Source organism: Ammodytes marinus, assembly GCF_949987685.1.
Source record: "Ammodytes marinus genome assembly, chromosome: 22".
NCBI classification, from domain to species: domain Eukaryota; kingdom Metazoa; phylum Chordata; class Actinopteri; order Uranoscopiformes; family Ammodytidae; genus Ammodytes; species Ammodytes marinus.
The window spans coordinates 7,934,654-7,958,962 of NC_137226.1; the positions used below are offsets into that span (position 1 = coordinate 7,934,654).

A 24,309-nucleotide genomic window follows, 5' to 3' on the forward strand; every position below is an offset into this window, starting at 1 on the left:
AAATGGACCATTATGTTGGCCTATAATACATAGCCTATACTTTTGGTAGGCCTACTTGAAGTAGGCCTACCCTTTATTTTGTTGCTGAAAGGTTAGGCCTACTTTGTAGGTTACTTTTACTCCACGACTTTAACTTGTAACTGTCGTGTTGCTAGACTACTAAAACAAGTGAATAGGCTACTTTCCCCCCTAAATGTTTGCTTTTATTAATAGTAGCCTATTGGTAATGTCCCGAGCACTACTCACTCCATACCAGTAGATGTCGCCAATGTGCCATTTGGTTGTTTGTCAGTTAGCCCTCCCCCCAAAAAAAACATCAAGGAGAAAATGTAGAAGAAGAAGTTGAAACACCGGCTGCTGCTGCTGCTGTTTGAGCCGACGTAGAGGCAGATTCAATTGACTGAAGCTATCGTCCGGAGTCTTCAAGGCAGCCAGGAGGACACGGGCACATAGCCCTCTCACACACAGCATGGGAAACCTGCCGCTCACCACAGGGTAACAAAATAATATAAAAATAAAATGTTGCTGTCATGTTGCTTGTGTTTGTGTGTGGGTGACCTGTCATGCAGAACTTGCTTGAGCGCTGAGATAAAAAGGAAAAAATGAGGATGTAGGTAGCCTAGATGCTGCGCCATAACCCGGTAAGGCAGCATACTTTTTTTAGCATTTGTTATAAGCAAAACACTTGCTGATTTCGCTGCTATCTGTGGCTGCACACACTGTGTTAAAGTGACGCGTAGAATTACCATGGACCTACTGTGTCACCATTCCTGGAAGCTTATTCACCTCCCCCCTCTGATCAGGCCTAGAGATGATGTGATCGGAATGTGTGGGGGCTCTTTTCCCAGTCAGTCACTGAATAATGTAATAACCTGTAGGCTAATATCCTTCATTTTAGGCTAGTGTGGAGATAGACAGAACTCTATTGACCTACACACTAAAAAAATCACTTTGGTTGCAAATGAAATGACCACCATGAAACTGGGTCAATTTGTATTCGCTCTGTTGGACCCATTGTGTCAGAGCTCCATGTCTAAGCCCTGCATGATATTCCTATTATAATGCTTAGCACAATACAATATTGTAACTATGAAGGGGTTTACATATACTATCTATGGTTTAAACACTACTTGAAATACCACAGTAGCCTGTCATTTTGCCTGATATTTGTTTTGAAATACTACACTGTGTATAGCCTACCTTGTTGCATACACATCTTTGTTTTTATAAATCAGCATAATAAATAACATGCATTTAATATATTAGCATGGGAGTTCATGATATTTCTCTCAGATAAGATATTTTTATTTATTTATTATTATTCTTCCGGACAATTACACACAATACAACATTTTCTCTTTGCATATTCACACATATTACTTTGTGTTATCGTCCGAAGGGTGTGTGAAATAAGTGTGATACCCAAACTTTTATTTTGGCTCTCAGGAGGGTATGTAGAGAAATCTTTGGTCAAATAACACTTCACATTTTTGGATGATGAAATAAACAAATGTCAGTTGTCTGCCAGAGTGAGACAATGACTGACTTTTGAACCCTCACTGTGGTTTTGTCATTCTTTCCAGTCTCTTCAGGACTGAGACAACCGTGTCTGAACCAGTCGACGGAGGGAGTTTCATATCCAGGAAGATCAAACATGGCATAACTTATTATCACGCTCCATTCAAGACATTGTCTCCTGCCAAAGAATCTCAGGCATCCGCAACTCTACTGTTGTCCAACACACCTGGCTCCTGCCCAAACCAATCAGATTGGGCCTCGTCCCGACCCCTTCTCCTTTTCTTCTCCTGGCTCGGCGCCCAGTCGGGGGCAATAGCCAAGTACAGGGACCTCTACCTGGACCGTGGCATGGACGTCCTGGTTGTCCAAAGCAGCGTAGCCCACTTCCTGTGGCCCAGATGGGGGCTGGACTACGGCTTGGAGGTCTTGGAGGTGCTGGAGGGGGAGCCAGAGTTCTCGGGGAGGCCGGTGCTGGTCCACGCCTCATCCATCGGCGGCTACACTTTCACCCAGTTGCTCACCCACATCGCACAGGGGCAGGGACAGCAGCAACACGCAGCCCTGGCCCAGAGGGTGATAGGACACATCTATGACAGCCTGGTGGTTGGCACGCTGGAGCACATGGCGACAGGTGAGAGAGAGAGGGGGGGGGGGGGGGTTGGAGGCGGTGATTAGGTTACGTCTGTGTTTGATATGTGTGTCAAGATATTTTAAAAATTCATTAGCCAGTTGTCTCACTGCTCCACTTTCTCAGGAGTCCAGGAATTGTTTTGGGCAGCTCGATTCAAACATGTCTTGGGCTTGGCAATAGGATATATTGGCCTATATATTTTTATTTTTGAGTATTGGTTAAATTCCTTTTATTAAAAAAGGTTCAAGTTACTTTATTGTATTTGTAGCCATATGTACATTTGTTTTTGCAGTTTAAAAGTGCAGGGCTTCCATTACACACAGTTTAGATACCACACATATGAGACAAAAAATATATATAAACAGTTTAAATGATCTGGTGCTAATCAACATTTTTGTTGGGGTTGTGAGAGTTCGGGGAGAGTATCTTTTGGAACTCATTAAGTATTGAGGATTGATATCCAGCACCGTAGAGTACTGTGTTGTGTCTGTGTTATACGTAATCACACTCCTATTAATCACAAAATGTGAACCTTGTTGTCTCTTGATGCAATCCAGGCCTTGGCAAGACTCTGGTGCCACGTTTGGAGGGCTTGGTGAGGAACGCTGCCCTGCTTTACTTCTGGCTCTTCAAAAGCCAAACGGCGGACTACTACAACAATGGCATTCAGGTGTTCAGTAACTGCCCCATCACTGCGCCGGCCCTCTTCTTCTTCTGCGAAAACGACGCCATGTGCAACCCGGACGCTGTGGAGCGGTGTATGGACCTCTGGAGGAAGAAAGGCATAGCCGTGGAGAGCAGGAAGTGGAAAGAGTCCATTCACGCGGGGCACATGAAATGCCACCCAGAGGACTACCTCTCCACCCTGCAGACATTCTTGAACTCGCTGGGCATTGCCCCCATCAAAGGAAAAATGTAAATTGTCGCAGGGGAGAAAAAAAAATCTATTTTTGACTGAATTTTTAAAAACTTAAAAAAAATATAGTTTAAGATTTAAAAAAGAATGAAACCTTGATAGTTTTATCGTGAAACTGTTGCATTATTAACAGTGTAATTTATATACATTATGCACTATCTGTTGATTGGCTTTGTATGTTTAAGATTTTTAACCAGTGTTCTATTTTGAGAGATGCCATGCCCTATTTAATAAGTGACTGTGGAGGTTGTGTCATGTGACGCATGTTTTGCACAAGAGGAGGTGTTCATTAATGAACTGTTGTTGCACTCGATATACCAGTGATATGGTTATTTGCACATGAAGTAAAATAAAACACAGAGAGCTAAAATATGAATTGCATTGTCAATGTTCAACAGCTCTATTTATAGAAGTAGAAAAAAAGCACCAAGGCATACAAATGGTAAATATCAAGGATTACAAAGTGGCAGGGTAAGGCAGCTTTATTTGTGTTGCATAGTTCACACACTGGGGGGGAATCCAAAGTGCTTTACAGAGTATCAAAACTACAGTAAAAGTTGTTGTTTCATTTGGGTGAGCAGATCAGGTAGCAAGCGATTTTGAACAGGCCTGATGTAGGGCAGTTAAGGGCAGGGAGGGATTAGGAAAATGAATAAAGAGAAACGTGACCAAGGTATTCCAAGTTGGCAGCAGAGGAACAGGCTTGGCAACTTAGTGGAGGTGAACCGTAGGGGTTTTGTTGTCAAAGGCGAGTGACTGGGGGAGAAAGAAAAGAAAATAAGTTAATTTGTATAGCACCTTTCCCAGAGCAAAAGTGCTTTACAACAAAAGCAAGATAGGCAGGCAAAAGTGAAAAAATAAGATAGGTTAGTGATGGCGACATCTGCTGGCTAAATAGGACTACTGCACAGTATCTTTGTACACTAAACGGCAGTAGTTTTTTTACTTACCGATATTAAAGGTCCCATATTATGCTAAATGCACTTTTTAAATGTGTTCCAACATATCCATGCGTCCACGGTGTGCCTAGAGACTGCCAAAATATCAAAAAAAATAACAATCTCTCCTTTTCTCACTCTCCCCTTTTCTGAAACCCCCACCCCTCCCCCAAAAAACACTCCAGTCAGAATTATCCCCTTTTCTGACCTCACAAACCGTAAAGCCAGAAGCTTCCACTGTGCAGCCCACACCCCTATTTCTTATTGGTCCACGGCCCTGACAGACAGAGGGCGAGGCGTATCTGGCTTCGCTTCCGGACAGGGGGCGGGGGGAGCTCAAAGATTGTATATTTACGAGGGGACCTGCAACTCTTTTTTTAAAAATAGGCCATTGTGAGATTAGCTGAACATCAGCATAGTACAATAAATTATCTGAAAGTTTTTTTCAGCAAACAATTAAAGAAAAACGTATTAGGGACCACTAAGACCATATAATATGGTGTATAATAGAACCGAAAAGTGTATAATATGGGAGCTTTAACTATAGGTCTACCAGTCTTTCTGTGCGTTCCTTTACTCGTGTACTTGTTTTAATTTCGGCTTAACTTACTTTATATTAGTGTACTTCCTTAATTCTGCCTTTCAATCAGCAGCACTATAAGCCATATAGGCCTACATTTCCCAGGAGTGGGAGACGAATAAAGGAATATCTCAAACTCATGGCATGCATGGACAAATTAATTCTAAGACCACGATGAGTAGGCTATAAGTGGATTTACTGCTTTCACTATAATTGGTTTGCCCAGCAAAACCTATAAAAGGCGAAGAAAACCGCTCTATTGACAAATTCAGAGGCAGGTTTGCAACAACCCCCGCGTGACAGCGTGACGTAGGTAGGTAGCCTACTAAAGCCGTACCGTGCAGCCATAAGCGAGGCAACAATGGTCAATGATGACCGAAACGCTAAACTACGATGTTCCCCCAATGTGTGTGTGCTTTGTAAATTGGTATGGCAAGGTAGCGGCTTAGTAGGGTTGTGAAGTTTAGGCCTATGTGATAATTTAGTGGTAGGCCTATGTTGTAGGCAAAGTTAGTGATAAGAACTTGCTACGGATTTGGAAGTCTGTGTCGAGGGTGTGGAAGCATGTGAACAGGTGAGTCGGTTGGGGGACGCCGAAACACCGTGCGTTGAGCCCATCATGGTTGAGCCTTATCGGACTGTAAACATAAAAGGAAATGGGAGACCAACATGATAACCCCGCACACTTCCCTGTAGCATCATGTAACCTACTTAAAGGTTCCTTTTCTCAGAATGTCTCTAAAGGCAGCCTATTTAATTCATGCATCTGAAAATAAGGGCTAGATGAAATGTAGTCTAGGGGAAATTATGCAGAGAAGACATCATGAATTTATCATGCATTTGATGATTTTTAATTTTTTTTAATAGCATAATTTAGGCCTTCAAATGCCTCACATTAACACCACGAAGATCAGCATGGCGTGATCTGTTATGATGACTTTCTGATAACACATTATTATTATTATTATTATTATTATTATTATTATTATTATTATTATTATTATTATTATTATTATTATTATTATTATTATTGACTTAAATTGAACCAAACAAAAAAACTGGACCAAAGTAAGAAAGTTCATGGGACAAAGGAAAAGTTTCCAGGTAAATTGTAGGACCAGACTAGAGGAAGTTGGACCGAGTTAAAACAGTTATGTTCCGAAAGGGTTTTTTTGGCATTCACATGAAGTTGCCAATCAAGCCAGTTGTTTAGCTTAATCAGTTGTCTGTGTACGCTACAGTGTGTTTTAGTGGCATGGATACGTTTCTGATATAACTATTAAACAATTAGTTCTGTCTTATTCCCCCGTTATCCCCTCTCTGCCCAGGTTTTGTTCACTTAAACTAGAGGGAAGGATTAAGAATCATGGGAGCTAACAGTTACACATTACTCAAATAAACTGTAATCAGATTAGAATATTCATATCCCTTGTATTTTACAGTTATGGTTTTGAGTAACCCCTATGTTGTGTATCTTAAAAGATAAAATATCCAAATTTGCTTTGAGCTTCTCTGAAAGAATATAGTGTTTAAAACCCCTCCCTATGTTCTTAATGAAAAGCCATGACCGATCCTCCTTTCTAAATTAATCTTTTAATTATTTCCTCCTGAGTTTTTATGTTTGTGATGAGTATGACCCCCCTGAATGTTAGCATAATTAATTAAATTTAATAATATAAATTTGAGCACTCCCTTTTTTTCAGTATACTCAGATTAGTACAGTATTTGTCACACATGACTAATGATGCGTTTGGTGTATGTTATACTTAAAAGCTGTGGTTGTGTCACAGAGCTTATTTGCATGATGATGTTAGTATCAGCGTGTTTTTATTCTTAGTTCTTTACAGTGGGTTATTCCTCGCCATTGTTACTTTTTAAATATTCTCATTTAAATGCAATATACAGACAATAAATATTGAATAAAATCTTAAGAGCTGTTTATATAGATAGTTGGATTGTCTTTTAATATAAATCACAATGGAAAGTTGTCGAAGCCCGACTCCAAATAGCAGCATTTATTGTGACAAATGTTTATGCAAAAAAAAATGTTGAATAAACAGTGCCACTTCAATTCAAACATTACTATTGCAAATTCATCATAATATCTTTCCATACTTTTCCTGGTATAACTTTGTACAGGACAGACAAACCATGCCAACATATATAAAACATGTTTTCATTTGTAAACCATAATATCCGTCGCTTTATCTGTTCAGTGTATATCATTTATGCTATTAAAATAAATCTACAGAGAATATAAAATCAAAAATATTTTTCAAACTTCTGTGAAATCCTTTCTTGTACAAAAATGAAAAAGAAGCACCTCATTTGCTACTTGCAATACATGCACAATGTTCAGCAAACAGATGAAGGGCATTATTGCTTGCATATTGAGACACCATTAATTTAAATGCTCACTATCTGGCAGTACAGTCACAGAAATATGATCTAAAATAGTATGGGCAAAGGCAAATTACATTGACTACACTGCAGCTATTTGTGCAAGTATAAGCCTCTGTATATTATCCAGGCATTAAGGCAAGAATTTGCATATGTGTGGTAGAAGTGTGGATTTCTCAGCAGACCTTGAGTTTGTCCATGTTGAGAAGAATATATTCCAGGTAGAGCTGCACCTTGGTCAGAGTCACATAAAGGTGACTGTCTGGAAACGAGTGGTCAGTGGCCTCTCCTTTGGGTCTGGGCTGGATGGCACAGTCCACAGTCATGGCAAGGCCGCGCACCCTTCCCTCCATGCTGGACACATCAGCCTGGATCTGGCTGAAGAGCTCCGTGAAAGGGCTCTGCAGTTCATTTTCCAAAAGTCCAAGGTCACGGCTGATGCTAGTCAGTCCCTCAATGGAAGGAGTGATTAATACTAAGTGTGGGGCCACCGGCAACTAAGGAAAAGAAGACCTGAATATTAGTATGTTGCTCAATCTTGAATAAAAAACTATTCTTTATTCTTATTTAGTTTTTTACTTTGTGCTATAATTTTACCATGATAAAAGTGTTCTAGGAGAATTAAACTTAATTTCTCTGAAAAGAAAAAAAAACCTAGCTTTACTCTGCATACCTTTGTCCTTAGTGTTTTTATGTGGACCAGGGTAATCTGAGCTATGTTTGTTATGCTGTTGATGCTACTTCTGATGGAGTCTCCCTTTGTAGGAAGACTTGTGTACCAGGGAGCCACCGCAAGAGAGACCAGGACAAAGTCCAAAAGGATGCGCATCCTAAAAATAAAAACAAATTAAATTACGTTAATGACAAAGGAATAACAAAATTCACAAATAATATAAATGCAGTTAATGGTATTTTCTCCTTCAAATATGTTAAGTATTGTTACTTGCATTGTAATTATTATTTCTGCCTCCACCATTTTTGTCTCCTGTACTGTAAAATATATTATGTAATGGTCTTACCTGTGCGTTTCGACTGTGGCTGTCCTCAGTGGATGACACGTGCCTCATTTTTGCAGGTTTCCTCCATTTAAATGCTTTTGAGTCTTGCCTGGGTCCATTCCCCTCCTCTCTCCTCCCCCATACTCGAACCTGAGCTTGACCTAAAACTTATCAACATGTTCCAATTATCACTAAAATGCCATTTAAATCAAAACAAGATGGATCACATCAGTCTGACTCAGTCGTTTCGGAACTCATACATCTCGTTTTTTTAGTTTTGTGTTCCTGTAAGAGGATTTTACTTGATACATGCGTGTACATTGATTGAAGCCTATAGTAGTTAGTCATAAGTACTGGAATGTGTGTAGGTGTAGCTTTAAGTTGCATTGTGCGGCACAAACCCACTAATACCCATGTCCACAGCACAACCGAACGAATAAAGAAATCAGGGAAGATAAAGCAAACAATTGCAAAAAAATGTGTAGTTCATATGTAGATTTTATACATAGGTGAAATGCGTTGTAATATTGCAGGAGAAACTGGAATCTTGTATGATTGAGTAAAGGCAGTGACTACTCATCTTGTTGCCGAACTATTCTCCTTGGATTTTCTATGAAAGCATTGATCTTATTTTTGAGATCCGCATTAGAAGAATGGAATGTAAACCCGTGAAAAAACTGTATTTATTCAGAACCTGGTGTGGTGCATACGACGTTTTTTCTACCTGAGTTGTATATCACTGTAAGAGAAGAAAACAGCAAAATGAGGTCTCAAATGGAAACACAGTTCATTAAGGCATCTGTTTTTTTTACTAGTCTTCTACCACTAGTGCTTTTGAGTGCGAATTGAATTACTTTATGTGTGGAAGAGAGAACATTCTCCATTTTGCTGCACACTGCAGGAATGCTCCTCTTTGTCCATCCTAATTGGGTGTTTTCTCCAAGTACCTTCATTGTAACCAATGGCAGACATGTAAGACTTACTGCACTACATATACTGTAGGTCTATAGTAATAATAATTAAGAGCCTATTGTGTGGATTTAGTTTGATAGTCTCTTTCTTTGCGCTCTCTATACTGTCCTGCTTCCATATTGAGCAAGCTGAAAGCTAAAATGACTCTTCTTGCTTGTGTCCCAAGGCATGCTGAGCCCCTCTTATTCAAGAAACATGGAGTTGAGCACAGGGCTCTGGTGAAATGAGTCCCTGCAACATAAAACCTTTTAAGCCTGACATGTATGAAGGATGTTGGATGAGTAATACATTATCCACACAATGATAGATCTACCGTCTTCGTTTATAGTCACTACACGCTAACAAAACAAAAAAACGTGCATGGTTTGCAGGCCTGAAAAGAATCCTGACACACATAAACACATGTATGTGGAATCACGCGGTACAGGGAGCGTCAGGAAATTACTGCTTTTTGTTCAGAAAGTGTGGCTTCTCTCATTTAGCATTGCAGTCGGCTCTCCTTAAGTCAGTGCTGGAGAAATCAGGTTGTTAAGACCTACTAGGTTGATTCACTGAAAAGGTATAACCACTGGCTACATTTACTGCCTTATTTTTATGCTCCTTAGGAAAAACAATTCAGACGCAAACCATGAAAGACTGCTTGAAAAATTAATTTTAACCATTTGACAAAAATAAATTTGATAAAAGTTGTATTGATGCAATGGGCCTTACGTAAACATGAATTCTCTGCAGACAAATTGTGTTTGAGTCATTGAGCCATAAATTATTCCAGTAAACTAGTTGTCCTTGTGCTGTTGTGTGCAGCATCTCCCTTTTAAACTCTGCCTTAATTGAGACCCAATTTCGTAGTAGGCGACCCAGTTGCACAAGATTCCCATAAATTCATGAAAATAGTTTTGTTGAGAGCGGGGTAATCATATAATAGCCCATAACATTCCAACATTGAATGTGGCCCATTTAGTCACTGCCCACTGCACCCAAACACATTGCTCTTCTACAACGGTGGAGAAACAATGTGACGCAGATAGAAATACTTTCCTTCTGAAGTAGATGATACAGGGAAACGTAAATAGTAACTAGGGGGGGGGGGGGGGGGGGTTGGAATTATTGGAAGAGCTGACTTTGGCCATTTCCAGTAAGCAGACTTGGCACAGAGCCACCTTGTTTTTTCTTTTGGCAAAAACCACCCCATTTTCTTGTGAAAACCTATTTTTACGGGGCACCCCTTTTACAGGCAACATACTGAAGGTGATGACTTGTCTGCACCGGAAATAGTTGTGGTCTAATTGCAAATGAGTAAGAATGAGTCTGATTGTAATGAAAACTTCAAACTCACTAACGATCAGACATTTTTCTCTAAAGTTCAGTAACAGATGGTCCAACGAGGCGTGTGCTTTACATGGAATCTTGCAAACGTAAAACTCAATCAATACAATAAAATACGTTGTTAAAAGGATGTTAGTCGGCTGAAATGAGCATTATGCTTCATACTGCTATTCTATAGCCTCGCAAAGCCACGAGCATGGAGTAGACTTTTAGTCTTCTTTAGTCTTTCTTTGCTTAAAGGTAATAAGAAGTCAATTATTTTACCAAATTAGCATTAGCTCAGCCTCAGCCCTTAATAGCCTACATGTTTCTCTTTTTACACTTCAAATATTTAACAGATAGAATTTGAATCCAGACTTCGAAGCTATTGGGAAAGTGTACCTCTATAGATGTTGTACATTTGCGTACGGTAGTCTGGATCATGTGCAATTTTATTGAATTCCATTTAGTTGTAGTTATGTCAGAGAAGTACAACCATGGATAACTGTTGACTACACCACTTCTGATGATGTTTTGACCATCATTTTCACGCAAACACAAAGTGGTTGCTCCTGGAAATAATGAAGGATCTCTATACCAGAACTACTAAATGGGCTTGATTCCTTTCTTGACAGGAATGAAAACACAACATGGTTGTCTGTCCTGCCAGCAGCAAGACTGACGGGAACAAGATTTATTTTCTGCTGTGTTCTGGCATGTCACTTCAAATCTCTTTTAATGAGTAGGCTTTTGGCAATGCAATTGAATGACGTCACTGAGTTGAAACAAGATATGGCAAAAACACCAAGACGCAGAACCAAACCTCTGGGCAGACCTTTGAAATCAGTGTCAAGAAAAACAAACTTGTCCTCAGACAGCATATTTTCTTACACCAAATGAGACGGTGACTCTTTTTACCGTAACTTTGGTCTGAACACGTCATGGGGAGGAGACTACCAGTATGAAGTTCATTATGTAAGGTAACTTAACAAACCTGCTGTAAACCCGTTCTGCTAGAGGAAAAATACGTCTTTTCATTTTTCGTCTTTGTGATAGAGCTGCCCAGTTGGTTGCAGTTCTCCAAACATCCTCTGGAGAGCTGCAAACACCCAGAGATTTATTGAGGGCCAGTCAAGTTGGCCCGTCTGTGTTGAGTAGCCTATGTCTCAACTCTGTATGACACTATTTCTTTCTTTTTAATGTCCTCTTAAGCCAAGCCTCAAAGAATATCCTGTCTGAAATGTGTACATTTAAGGCATTTAAAAAAACGATCCCATGGAAGTATTTACTGGAGTTTGCCAATGGTTCTGTGTGGTTTGTTTCACCTTTTGTGCTCTTTTAAAAATTCCCTTATTCTATTTTTTTCCAGTATTCTGTAATTTACCTTTAACTGTTTGATTTGATTGTTTTCATCTTAATTTGTAATATTTCTTAAATAATTTGGTCTGATTGCTGATATGCTTAATAGCAAAGGCCAATTGAAATTTTAATCCCAAACACTTCACTTTTAGTCTTCATAATGTGTCGCTAAGGACCCTATGAACACATGAAAAATATCCCAAATTTGCCTTTCATTGCCAAACATGTGATTTTGCACCAAAAACATGCACCCACAGATACTGAAAAAAAATCCCTCTCCATTGTAGTTTGCTTGTGGTTACAAACTTGATTTACTTCATTACAAGCAATAATAGGGCAAATCTGCATCCACCAACCCACGTCCCTATCTGATGACATGGATGAGGCACTGCCCTATTTCCCAGGGCGATGTGTGACACACAAATTGTTGGCCACGGCTGTGATTTAACTGGGAATCTCTAGCTCCAATCTGAAGGTCACTTGGGGATTTGAGAGGTCAATTAATGGATGCAGAGGGCGAGTCTACTGGAAATAGTGTCACTATAAGTCTGTGTGATACATACTGTAGACGACTCTGAGGCAGGAACCATCAGGGGTTTGGTCCGAGATTAGCTGGCTCTGACGTTGGACCGTTTCACTTTCAGACATTAATAATCAGTGCATTGTTATTTTTTTTATATGAGTCATTATGAAAAAGAGAATTGGAATTTACAAACATTGTGTTCTTTTTTGTTACGGAAGAATTATAATTTCAATGTTTGTAATTGCATCATTTAGTATTTAACAATATTTACTTTCAAAATAAAATCAATCCCATAGGAAGGTTTCTAGTAGACAGACAACAACACAACAATATCTTATCTTAATCTTTATTAAACAAATCATAACACTTAAAAAGGAAATGTCCACCTCACAATAATGAAAAACTGAAGCAGGGGTGAATTTAAATAAAACAAAAGTGAACATGGATGACCACAGAAGCACAGACACAGCAGCACAATCTGGTGAACAGGCAATTATATAAAATTTTAAAAAGTGGATCACTTCCATCCTGATGAGCGACGCTGCACATCTGCATAATTTCACTTGGTCCTAAATTGTGTTTGCCCACTACGCACAGCAGAGAACATCTTCTTGTATAAACTTGTGTACTGTATGTACGCTACATAAACATGCATTCAAACACTCCCTGCGCGATGAAGTTCTATGGTTAGTGTAAGTGTCCTGTGTGAGTGAGTTTTTTATGTACAAGAACCCCATTGTGAAGGCTTCTTGGTTTGGATTAATATTCATGATTATGTAACACATAGTACGTCAAAGGCTCCGAGCTACACATTTTCTATTTGTCCATGTACATCCTATTCATGTTGTTTTTCTAGAGGCATTTCTACAAAGGTCTGGCCTCTTTTTACAGCCCATTGATGGTTATGTCATGAAGAAAAAAAGAAAAACTGCAAGTTACAAAACAGATAATGCTACAACATTTTAGACATAAAAAAAAAAATTATAGGCCTATATATAAATATAACACAAATTATAAATATATTATTGTCTAAAATGTCAGTGCTGATTAATGACCATAGAAAATTATAACATATTAGGGTTTTGAAATGTATGGGGGATTGATTAAAAAAAAATGTAATTGATAAAACACTTCGACAAAGAAATCACAGATCAGAGATGATACAAAACCACTGCAAGAGCACAATAGCCTTTTAGTTTTCAGCCTAACACTTTACATATGATAAAAAAAATATGACGCAAATTATTGTGAGTAGGCCAAGAAAAAGGCATTAGGAAAACACAGTAGAATTAAATAACACAATGATAATACAATTTACAATGCATTTAAATGCGCTCCTTAGTCTGCTCCTGTGTTGTTATAGTTATTGGTGTGGACTAATATGTCATCTTGGAAATTTATAATTTAGTTTTAACCAGTATTCCTCTGAGATATTTTTTTTTTGTCATATCTTTTTCTGCTGCCTAACGACAGAAAGTACCCAAACGGCCTGCCGTGTTAAAATTGTAACTTAAAAGCATCTTAAAGTGTTATCCTTACTGGTAACTGTGATATTAGCATAGACTTTAGGAAATGAAGCTTTACGCTCTTCGATCTGACATCAAGGTGAGTGAAGCTGCTTTCTATTTCTTACTGTAATAACACGTTTTGCGACGTCATATATAATGCCTCTCAAATGCTTCATTAAAAATGAAAAAATCATAATAGTGAAAAGCCACACCTTACTTTTGCCAAGTCTTCGATAGTCCGAGCGAGGTTGGGAATGATCTTTAAGAATCTTTAAATACTGTGCATATACCACTCATGGCTTAACCCACAGAGATGAGAGATAGTCGCAGCTCCATCTGGGAGGAAGAAACACGATGCTTGGTTCAGATGCCAGAGTCCAGTGCAGATACTTTTTGGGGTAAGGGCTTCCTGGCTACTGCCTTAGGAACAGCAAGCCCAGACCGCAAAAAGACCCACAGTGGACAAAAATTTGACTTCATCATCCTGTTGTGATCCGGTCAGCATCTGTAGAAAGAAAAAAAAGGAAGAGTCATCAGCACATCTGATACATGCAAGAAATTTTCGAAAGCAGCTAGTTTTCCGTATGGGTGGAAATTCCCGGGTGCGGATTTCACACTACCACAACACTAGTAAATCATGGAATGTTAAAATACCACCACAGGTGTACGTTTAATACAAAAAAAGAGCGTAGAAAAAACTAAGGATTTACATGGCTCCTCTACCCTCTTAATGTCCTAATGATCTATCTATTGTGGAAAAAAACAACAACAAAAAACGAAATGCTGATGTAATTAAATTAAGTTTGTAAGTCTGGATAGGCAAAATGTTTGCGTCAAAGTCAGGATCCACAACCTTTGAGAAACAGCTGAAACTTACCTATTGCCATTAACTTTCCTAAAAAAGGTCAAACAGCAGCGGCCTAATGGTCTGTATCCTCTTTTTCTTGACTCACTTCAAGAGTTTTCAGAAATGCTTGAAATGTGCTGCTGTTAAACCTGATCCAAAAAACAATTTAAAAACAAAACAAAAAATAAATAAAACCAAAGGAGGATTTTTTGAAAATTGTTTTGCAGGTGTAATCTAATGTGCGCATTTTGGATATTGGATGTACATGCTTGTTAATGCTTGTGGGCCAAGGGAAACATCACGTGACTGCAAGCAGACCGAATGAAAGGTGGGGAACAACGCTGGTGTGTTTACAAATTAGTTGAAATAATGAGTTGAAATAGTGTGTAAATTGACTTTCATAAAAAAAATTAGTTTAAAAGTTTGCATGCAGGTTGATTTGCGTAAAACGATAGGACTTGGTAACGTTTACTTAAATATCTAATTTGTTATGAACAGGTTTTTTCAGGGTGATTTTTTCCTGCGTGTAAGTATCCCTCGATCCTCCTCTTCACAAGTATTACATTTTGTCTCCATTTGCAACCAGGACACTGAAGTGGCTCGAGGACTGAAACTTGCTTGTCACATTCTGAAGCGAATAGGGTCCTAAGAATCAACTCCAATAAAGGCCTCAGTGTGGACCTCGGACTACAACACGCTGGTCTTCTCTACACATAAAGAGTAAGGCATCCCCTTTTCCTTGGGTGTCGTCGACGCCCCCCAACCATGTGACACATGCTGCCGTCCTGCATCACCACATTGAAGATTTTCAGCTTTAATTTCCTCTGTGGTTATGGAAGGAGATGATCTCACTCAAAATGGCACTATAGTATGAGGTCTCAAGTTTCAGAAAATGGTTTCACAGATATCGCTTTCCTTTGAATTTAATTTCTCATAAAGAAAATCCATTATTATATGGCACCCCGCTAACGCATTATCTGATATTAATATTTGAACATTGCCTAAATATTGTTTTTTTTCTGATATTATTTTGATAAAATATTGAAACGATCATACCAACATACAGGCTACAAGAACTGGAATAATAGTTTCCGCAATTCCACCTGTTAATTTAAATTACCTTTGGACAAATAAGCCTCCAACTTTTGTTTCCACCTTCTATCCACTTAAACTCAACTACAGAGCTCCATTCAGAAAACCGCAACAGCATCAGCAATACATCTCTTAAGACATTGTTATTACCAGAACTCTACATAAAAACTACATTTTATTCGCACATACCCAATCACACCCCATGCTGCATTGAAAATAGCTGACATCCTGAAACATGAAAACGTGCTTAATACTCAGATACCAGATCTGAATCTTTTGATGAATCCTCAAAAAAATGTTAAAATTCCAGAAAAGAAAACCTTTCAGGATCAATGAGATATTTAATTACCACAGCCATTGTCCAGTATTACAAGCCAGTCACCTTATGTCCCAGTGCACTATAAGAAGAACGTAAAAGCAAAAAAGAGCTGCATCTCTTACCATGTGTGAGGTAAATATGTGCCACACCCTTATTCACAAGGAAACAATTGCCTGTAAGAGCCACCGCCTCAAAGTGTTTACTGCTTAAGGTCTAGGCCTAAATCATACTTAATAGAGAGTTACAAATAAGATGGTGTAAGACAAAACCTTAACCGATAATCTCAGCAGCACCATACAACAATATATCCTTTTAAAATTTTTGAGTTTAAACGTTTGTTTTTGCACCTTTTATGGAGGGTGTGTTAGGTCCCATGGTGTGCTTTCCATGAGGTTCACATTGTCATTGTGGTTACTTTTTATCTTTTCACACAACCTATGACATATGTCACTGGAAATTAGGGGCATTTATTGTAAAACATTCATACCATTTCCTCGTACATGCAGTCTGATCTATAGGATCATCTTACGTTTGAGAAGAAGATCACATCATTGGTGAGTTATTGCCAGCTCATATTTTCACTTCACAGTTTTCAGACTTTCAGATAGATGTAATGTAAACATAGGCCTTATATTTGGGTAATTTATTGAGTGAGAGCCATTCATTTGCCTCCCTAAAAATGTAGCTGCTGACGTGCTTTTTGCAGTGTCTCCTTTTATAGGGAGAGGGAGTGTGGGACTTGTGGAATATTCCATGAGGTAACATTAAACATATTGTCTGCATTGTCAATTACAACCTTCAAGCAGTCATCATTACAGCAAATATCTTGAGAGTTTGCATCTATAGTTCTTTTCTACGTCGTTGACCACATCTCAAAAATGAATATTAATCTAGAAATTACAATCTGAATTCAGGATCATTCAGGAACTCTTTAATGAAATGAAACGGTGGGAACAAATCCTGCTTCACACAACACAACACCAGCTTAACTGCAAGTGTAAATCCGTTGAGTGTACAATGCACAGGCCCGCCTCAGGAAATTTCATGCTTCAGTAAAGAACAAGTTCATGAAAGGTTTTTTTAAAAAGAGGGCCTTTTGTGCGGTATATTGAGGAGGTGTGCACACAACAGGACCACATCTGGACGATGGGGCCTATGCCTGTATATGGGTGTCAAGCCTAGGGTGATGAGGGACCAGCAGACTGGACCATCTGCACACGTAGGCATCTGCCATATACTAACCTCACCAAATGCGTCATGGGTGGGGGGAGAAAGGTGTCACACTTACTCTAAATGTGTCCTACACTGTCCCATATTCAGCTTACTTTTCATGCACTGATGGAAGACCGTGTGCTATGGTTATTTATTTACTTAATGATTATCATGTGTGTGTGTGTGTGTGTGTGTGTGTGTGTGTGTGTGTGTGTGTGTGTGTGTGTCGCTAGCGTGTATGTGATGGCTCAAACGGGCTCTGATTACTTCAATTTTTCAGTTTCAGTTCTTCAGGCCCTTCACTGGTTAAGCTCTCCCTGCAATAAAAGTTGCTGAGGCAAAGGTCCACTTTCAAAGCACAGATGACGAGTCCAATGTTCAATGACGATGGCAAGGGAGAGCGCTCTCCGTGGTCCTGAAATACACTGTAAGCTGTGCATGGTGCTCTCGTGTGTGTGTGTGTGTGTGTGTGTGTGTGTGTGTGTGTGTGTGTGTGTGTGTGTGTGTGTGTGCGCGCGCGTGTGTGTGTGTGTGTGTGTGTGTGTGTGTGTGTGTGTGTGTGTGTGTGTGTGTGTGTGTGTGTGTGTGGTGAACGCCCTGCATTGGAGCCCAGTTTGTGGAAAAAAGAGGGAAAAGTTGAGTTGGTAGAATAAAAGAATGTAAAAGATTAAATGGAAGATGACAGAAATACATACAAAATATAATACTGAACAGTTGGCACAAGCACATTACATTTATCTTTTTGGGTATCGGGGTGCAATGTGCTGTCTGTAGATGAATTGATCGTGCATGAATTGGCACTTGTTGCCACAACGCATCGAAAGCCTTTTCGAGTGTGAAATAGCCATTGTGTTTGTGCGAGCGTTCTTGTTCGCGCATGCACCCACAGAGCAGTCTCATCTCCGCTATTCCACGCGTAAAGAAGTAACGTTACTTCCTCTAGGTTCCACGCGCACGACTGCCCCCCCCCCCCCCCCCCACCTCACACACACACACACACACACACACACACACACACTGCCCTGCTTTGAAAAGTAGTCTCTTGGCAAATAATGATCAACTCGCTCCATTTTTTATAGATAGCTCGATCTTAATGAAACGCTCTAAGATGCTGAGTGGTTGGCATTGCAATTAGACGACACTTCTTGCAAGTATCCTCTCGAGGTGTTTCTAATATTTTAGAGAATACGACTGGCCCTCGTGCAATTTCGATTATCATACCAAAACACATATTTCCCTCCAGCGCACGCGCGCACACACACGCACACACTCACACGCACACTCACACGCACTCTCTCAGCGGTGAATATAGCCGACACCGATGAATGCAGAATTTGTATTGCATCGGTACAACGGGGCTGCAGACGGAGCACGTCCACCGCTGCGGTTAATGATAAAAATTGCAATCAACTCGGTGGAAGTCAAAGCGAAGACACTTTTAGTTTTCATTTTGTGCCACACACACACACACACACACACACACACACACACACACACACACACACACACACACACACACACACACACACACACACACACACACACACACACACAATATCACCGCACACCACGTCTCTCCGGAGAAAATACTGAGCCACTCAAGCTCCGCCGTCAAACTCAGGGATGAATTTCTCAATGGCTCTCTATAACGCAACACTGCCTATAACCACGAAAACAGAATGGCAGGTTGTTGTTTTACTCACTTAAACAATTAGCAAAGAGGGGTGGGGGGTACAAAAATAGAAAGGGCTCACTCACCCAGTAATCACCGATCCAAAGACGCGTGCATCATTTTTCTCTTTCCCCCCTTTTTCCCTCCAATAATCCCTGGGAATTTGAACGGCACCCATTGATATGCAGCAGTAGGGTCCCCCCCACCACCACACATCCACCCTCTCACCCTCCCTCCATACTCTCTCTTCCCAGACGTCAGTCGCACTGCCTCCCATATTCACTCCGGTCTCTATTCTTTTTATTTCTGTACATTTCTTAATCCATTTTTGTCTTCCTAGCCTCCTCGCTGGAAAATGCTGCAAAACCTCTAATGGAAGCCACTCTATTCCTCCAGTCTGCTTCTTGCTGGTGACCTGCATTGACGTCATTGCGTCATTAGGTTTCCCCTGGAAACACGGGAGAGCCAAAAATAGAAACACATTAATTCAAACCCCAGGCTTGGGTGAGGGAGGGGTTTGGGGTAAAGGGTAGTTGGGGGCTGTTTTGGCGACTATTTCTATTCTATCAATCCATAATCTTCTGACTCTCTCTCACCCTCCCGGACAGACACACATAGCCTATACACACCCCTTTCTCTTTGGTTTCCCTTGAGCTACCTGGCTGAGCTCCATCTCAACACACACAGACACACATTCCAACCCTGAAGAAAAAATCCCTTTGTTATAGGAATTTAAAATATGCCTGAAAGTAAATTATATTTGATTTGTTCAAGGTATAACATGATCAATCTGGCTTTTCTGATATCATTACTTGTTATAATATGCATTTTGTTTCTGTGTTTTTAGGGAGATTTTAGGGATATTATTGTACATTAACATTATTTGACTGAATCTCTTCTCCTATGGAGTAGTGGGTCCCTCTCCGGGAACCATCACCTTACAGTGGTGGTGGAGAGGTTTGTGTGTCCCTATGACCTGAGGGCTGTGTGGTCTTGAGACTGGTGCTCCTGAAAGGGTCCGCCCATGGCAATTTGTTTTCAGTCGAGTGGCCAGACTACGAATAGTTAAGAGAGACCCTATGACACACCAAGGAAGAGCTAAAGTGGCTGTGCCCAGAGGAAGCCTGGGGCCCCTGCAAGGATCCAGGCCCAGAGGGAGGGCCAATCAGGAGGCACCTGGTGTCCGGGTTTTGCCACGGAGCCTGGCCAGTCATAGCCCAAAGAAGATCCTTGGCACCCCCTCCCTCACCATCCTGTGGACATGAACTGTAAGGGTCGGGTGCGCTGCCATGCGGTCGGCCTGGGAGATACTGTGGAAGGCGCTTCTTCTTTCGTGTATCGTTTTCATATGTCCAACTTTGTGTCGTGTAGCCACTCCCTCGTCTCAGGTCCCACTTGGAAGAGGCCCTCCTCTGAAGGTGGTCTATGCCGGGGACAGGTGGTGATAATGTGGTCGGCAGTCTGCTCAGGCTCCCCGCACTCACACGCTGCACTGTCTGTTAGGCCCCACTTTTTCATGGACGCTTTGAAGCAGCCAACCCCTGTGCGAAGGCGGTTCAGGAGGGTCCATTGCCGGCGAGGTAGATCTTCTCCCTCAACGCCACCTCCAGGATCCTGGATGTAATGGTGTAGGCGTGTCTGTCCTGCTGACTCCCACTCCTGCTTCCATGCCGCTGCCAGCCAGGCTTTGTTTGTCAGATCCTCCGGGATGGAAATAAGCATCTCTTGTGCGGCCCGATTGTATGGGTGGCGGGACTTGAGTCTGCTTGGAGGTGTTGCCATGGTGGTGGTTTCATGGAGGAGGTGCCAGCTGTGTTCCTGGGCTTTCCTTGCCAGGGCGAGGGTAGCGGCCTCTCGCCGTAGGCCGGCTGGCGCTATTCCTGCTAGGACTGGCAGGTAGAACACGGGGGTGGGTTTCAGGCAGCCATTTATGATCCGGAGGGCATTGTTGATGGCCGTATCGACCTTCTTGACATGTGGGCTTCTACTCCAGGTTGGGGCACAGTACTCAGCTGCAGAGAATACGAGGGCTTGTGTGGAGATACGTAGAACCTTGGCCGAGGCCCCCCAGGTTGTACCAGCTAGGCGCCGGATGAGTGAGACCCTTGCTGTTACTTTAGCCCTGACTTCATCCAAGTGTTGTTTGTAGGACAGTGTCCTGTCCAAGCGTACGCCCAGGTACTTTGGGGCCTGCTGGAACTCCAGGGGTTTGTTATCCACTGAGATCTCCAGCTCCCTTCTTGCTTCCCTGTTGCAGAGGTGGAATGCTGCTGATACAGTCTTTCCCTTACTGAGCTGCAGTCGCCAGCTTCGAAGGTAGGCAGCCAGGACGTCCATGTCCTGATTGAGACCCTCTTCAACCGCCTTCCATGTGGGCCGGTGTAGCATGATGGCTAGATCATCCGCGTATCCATACCTTCTAGATGTCGTCACCGGTAGGTCAAAGATGTAGATGTTGAAGAGCATCGGTGAGAGGACAGACCCTTGTGGGACCCCGTTTCTCAGCCTCCTGAGCCTGCTACGCTGGCCGTCACTGGTCTGGAGAATGAAGCTGCGGTTTGACAGCATCTCCATGATGAAGTTGACCATATGACGGTCCGGGATTGTTCTCAGCAGCTTCAGGTGGAGTCCGCGGTGCCAGACGGTGTCGTAAGCAGCAGTCAGGTCCAGTAGTACCACCCCAGCTTTGGTTTTGGCCTGGAAGCTGTCCTCGAGATCTTGTGTGAGAAGGGTTACCTGGTCCACTGTAGACCTGCCCCGGCGGAAGCCAGCCTGTTCCCTCGGTAGCTGTGAGTCAACTACTGGCTCAATTCGGCTGTGTATCATCCTCTCCAGGATTTTAAAAGGGACGCACAGCAACGAGATTGGTCTGTAGGACTTGGGGTCATCCGCAGGTTTGTTGGGTTTCAAAAGGGCTATGACAGCGGCCCGTCGCCATGCCCTTGGGAGCTTGGACCTCCGGATGCACGCAGAGAAGAATGCACACAGCCAGGCAGATGTTATTTCGCTCTGGTGGATCACAAACTCTGGGTGAATGTTGTCGGAGCCTGGTGCCTTGCCTTGTTTGAGTTTGGCCATAGCGTCCTTGAGCTCAGCTGGTGTGAAATCTCCTGACAGGTTGGCATTGACACTGGCCGCCCTAGAGAGACTGGATACCTCGTGGGATGTTGAGCGGGCAAATTCTTTGTCTGCGTCTGGGAAGCGGCCATTTTTCAGGAGTTGGGCTGCGATGGCGTTTGCTGTCACAGGGCACTTGGGAGGCGGTGTACTTCTTCCTGAGAGCTGGTTTATGGTCTGCCACGCTTTACGGCTGGAGTGGGTGAAGTCAATCGACTCGACGACCTCTGTCCATCTAGCCCTGCGAGTGGCGTCCAGCTTCTCAAGCAGTGCCGTTGCTGTCGCATCCACTTCAGCTCTTGAGCTAGCCTGCTGGTGGGCTCGCAGGAGGTGGTTGCACTCCTCGTTCCAACCCGGGATGTAGTTTGCATTGTAGCCTCGTGGAATGGTTTTCTTCGCTGCCCCTGTCAGCACTTCACAGTAGGCTGCATATGCAGCATCCACATTAGGAGTGTCTGGGTCCGGGAGGGTGACAGATCTTCTCTCTGTGTCAACAGAAAAAGCATGCCAGTTGGCCTTCCGGAAATTCCATCTTTTGACAGGCTTCCCTGCGACCGGCTGCACCAGTGATGGTATTCTGATGACAGACGGTCGGTGGTGTGATCGGGGGAACCTGTCAATGACCCTTCTCTCTGGCATCGGGTCCTTACTGTGGAACACAGCAAAGGCGAGGTCTGGGTTGGTGAAGGTGTTCCATCTGGAGGAGTAGAAGCTTGGTGGCTCTTTGGGGTCAAACAGGAGATGGGCGTTGGCATTGGAGGCCCACTCGCTCAGCGTCTCCCCATCCGGTGTTGTGTGGGAGTATCCCCAGTCGGTGTGCTGGCAGTTAAAATCCCCGGCGTAGATGGCGGGTGCCGGGGTAGTTGGGAGGGCCGATGTGGACAGTACAGATGGTGGGGGCTTGTACACGTTCACGACCGTTGTTGTCTGTATCCTCGTGGACATCCACTCGAGACTAGCGCCTGGAGGGGATTGGCCTGTGGCTGTCCAGCTGAGGTCAGACCTGACAAAGGTGGCCATCCCATGCTGCCTGCTGAGGATGGAGCCGGCGAGGTGGAACCCGGGCAACCTGAGAAAGTCTGCTTTTCCACAGTGCGTCTCCTGAAGGAGGACGGCCGCGACTTCATGGGAGTCGGCGAGGTGGCGTATGATGTCCAGTTTGGCGGTGGTGAGGCCCTCGACATTTAGCTGGAGCACTGCCAGGCCCTGGCGCTCGATGGTCGGGATGGCTGCCCGCCCTGACGTGAGCTTGCGTCCCACCGGCCTCTTGCGCCCTGATCTGACAGCGTGACGATTGGGTGGCGACATTAGTTTCATGAGCTGGTCTTGCACCATATCTCATTACTTGCAGGGGAGGCCGCGTGGAGGCTGTCGTCTTCTCCCCCTGGAAGGCGCTGTGGGAGTATAGTTCAGGGGGGTCACTTCTCGGGGCCACACAATCTCAATGCACTCAAAGCGAGAGCTGTGTCCGGGTTCTCTGCAGTTAGTTGGACTGGGATGAGGATTGGCACATTTAAATCTGAGGCAATGGTTCTCAGCAGGAAACCGATGGATTGCCTACTCTGGGGATTTAGTCCTAACTCCCAAGTTAAGGGGTTCAAGGACCTCGGGTCTTGTTCGCGGAGCAGCGGGGGGCTATTTTACATGCACTTGCTTTAACGCACTGTTACAGCACTGTTGTGATGAAAAGAGAGCTGAGCAAGAAGGCAAAGCTATCGCTCTACCGGTCGATCTTCGCTCATGACTGAACAAGAACTAGTGGCGGACATGCAATTGTTCTCAGTAAGGTAGATCTCAACATTTGTTTTTAGGCTTGCATCTGAGCCAGAAACCTCTGGTGAGTTTGTGGACCCATTGACCCTGTTGATAGTGGCTAAAATAAGGCTGCTTGGCCACATTAGCCCCTGTTTCTCCCACTACCTGTACACTGTTCATAACTACCCTGGATCTTTGGTTTTCTGTGTAGTGATGCGATCAAACAAAAACATTTATTTAAAAAATGTGCATGTACAGAACCACTAACAAACTCACTACGCTTCGCTTAAACTCTGAAGTTAAATTTATGAAAGTCTTACTTTGTGATATTTCCCCTTTATCCAGGATGGATACTTTGTTATATTCCTGCTGCTGGACAGATTTAAGTAAAAACATATAGCCTACCCTAGGTCAGTTTGAAAGTAGCCTAGGTAAACCATTCCATCAGAACTCAACCTGATGATTATAAAGAAGCAAACCAACACAAGAACACTGAGCATCCTGTGTCAAGATGTACTTCAGTTTGAGGCGACATTTGTCAATGTGTTCAAAAACTCTTTCTGTACAAAGTGGGCAAAATGTGGGAAAAAGTATTCCTTCATTGTTCTTTCATTCATGCAGTCATTCATGTAGTTCTCTTCTTAATC

At 42.5% G+C, this 24,309-nt stretch overlaps 2 protein-coding genes across 2 annotated transcripts; one reads left to right on the forward strand and one right to left on the reverse strand.

Moving 5' to 3' along the window:
• The first annotated feature begins 376 nt into the window (after positions 1 to 376).
• On the forward strand, positions 377 to 3,342 carry LOC307268166 (transmembrane protein 53-like). Its single transcript, XM_080050702.1, has 3 exons — positions 377 to 495; positions 1,584 to 2,149; positions 2,707 to 3,342. Exons 1-3 carry the CDS (start codon positions 470 to 472, stop codon positions 3,066 to 3,068), a joined length of 954 nt encoding a protein of 317 aa, XP_079906828.1. The 5' UTR covers positions 377 to 469; the 3' UTR covers positions 3,069 to 3,342.
• A 391-nt stretch (positions 3,343 to 3,733) lies between these two features.
• Positions 3,734 to 8,087, reverse strand: lepb (leptin b). Its single transcript, XM_080051346.1, has 4 exons — positions 8,003 to 8,087; positions 7,657 to 7,813; positions 7,169 to 7,480; positions 3,734 to 3,821 (listed from the first exon to the last, which is right to left on the reverse strand). The coding sequence occupies exons 2-4, from the start codon at positions 7,810 to 7,812 to the stop codon at positions 3,777 to 3,779; spliced, it is 513 nt and encodes a 170-aa protein (XP_079907472.1). The 5' UTR covers position 7,813; positions 8,003 to 8,087; the 3' UTR covers positions 3,734 to 3,776.
• Positions 8,088 to 24,309: the final 16,222 nt, after the last annotated feature.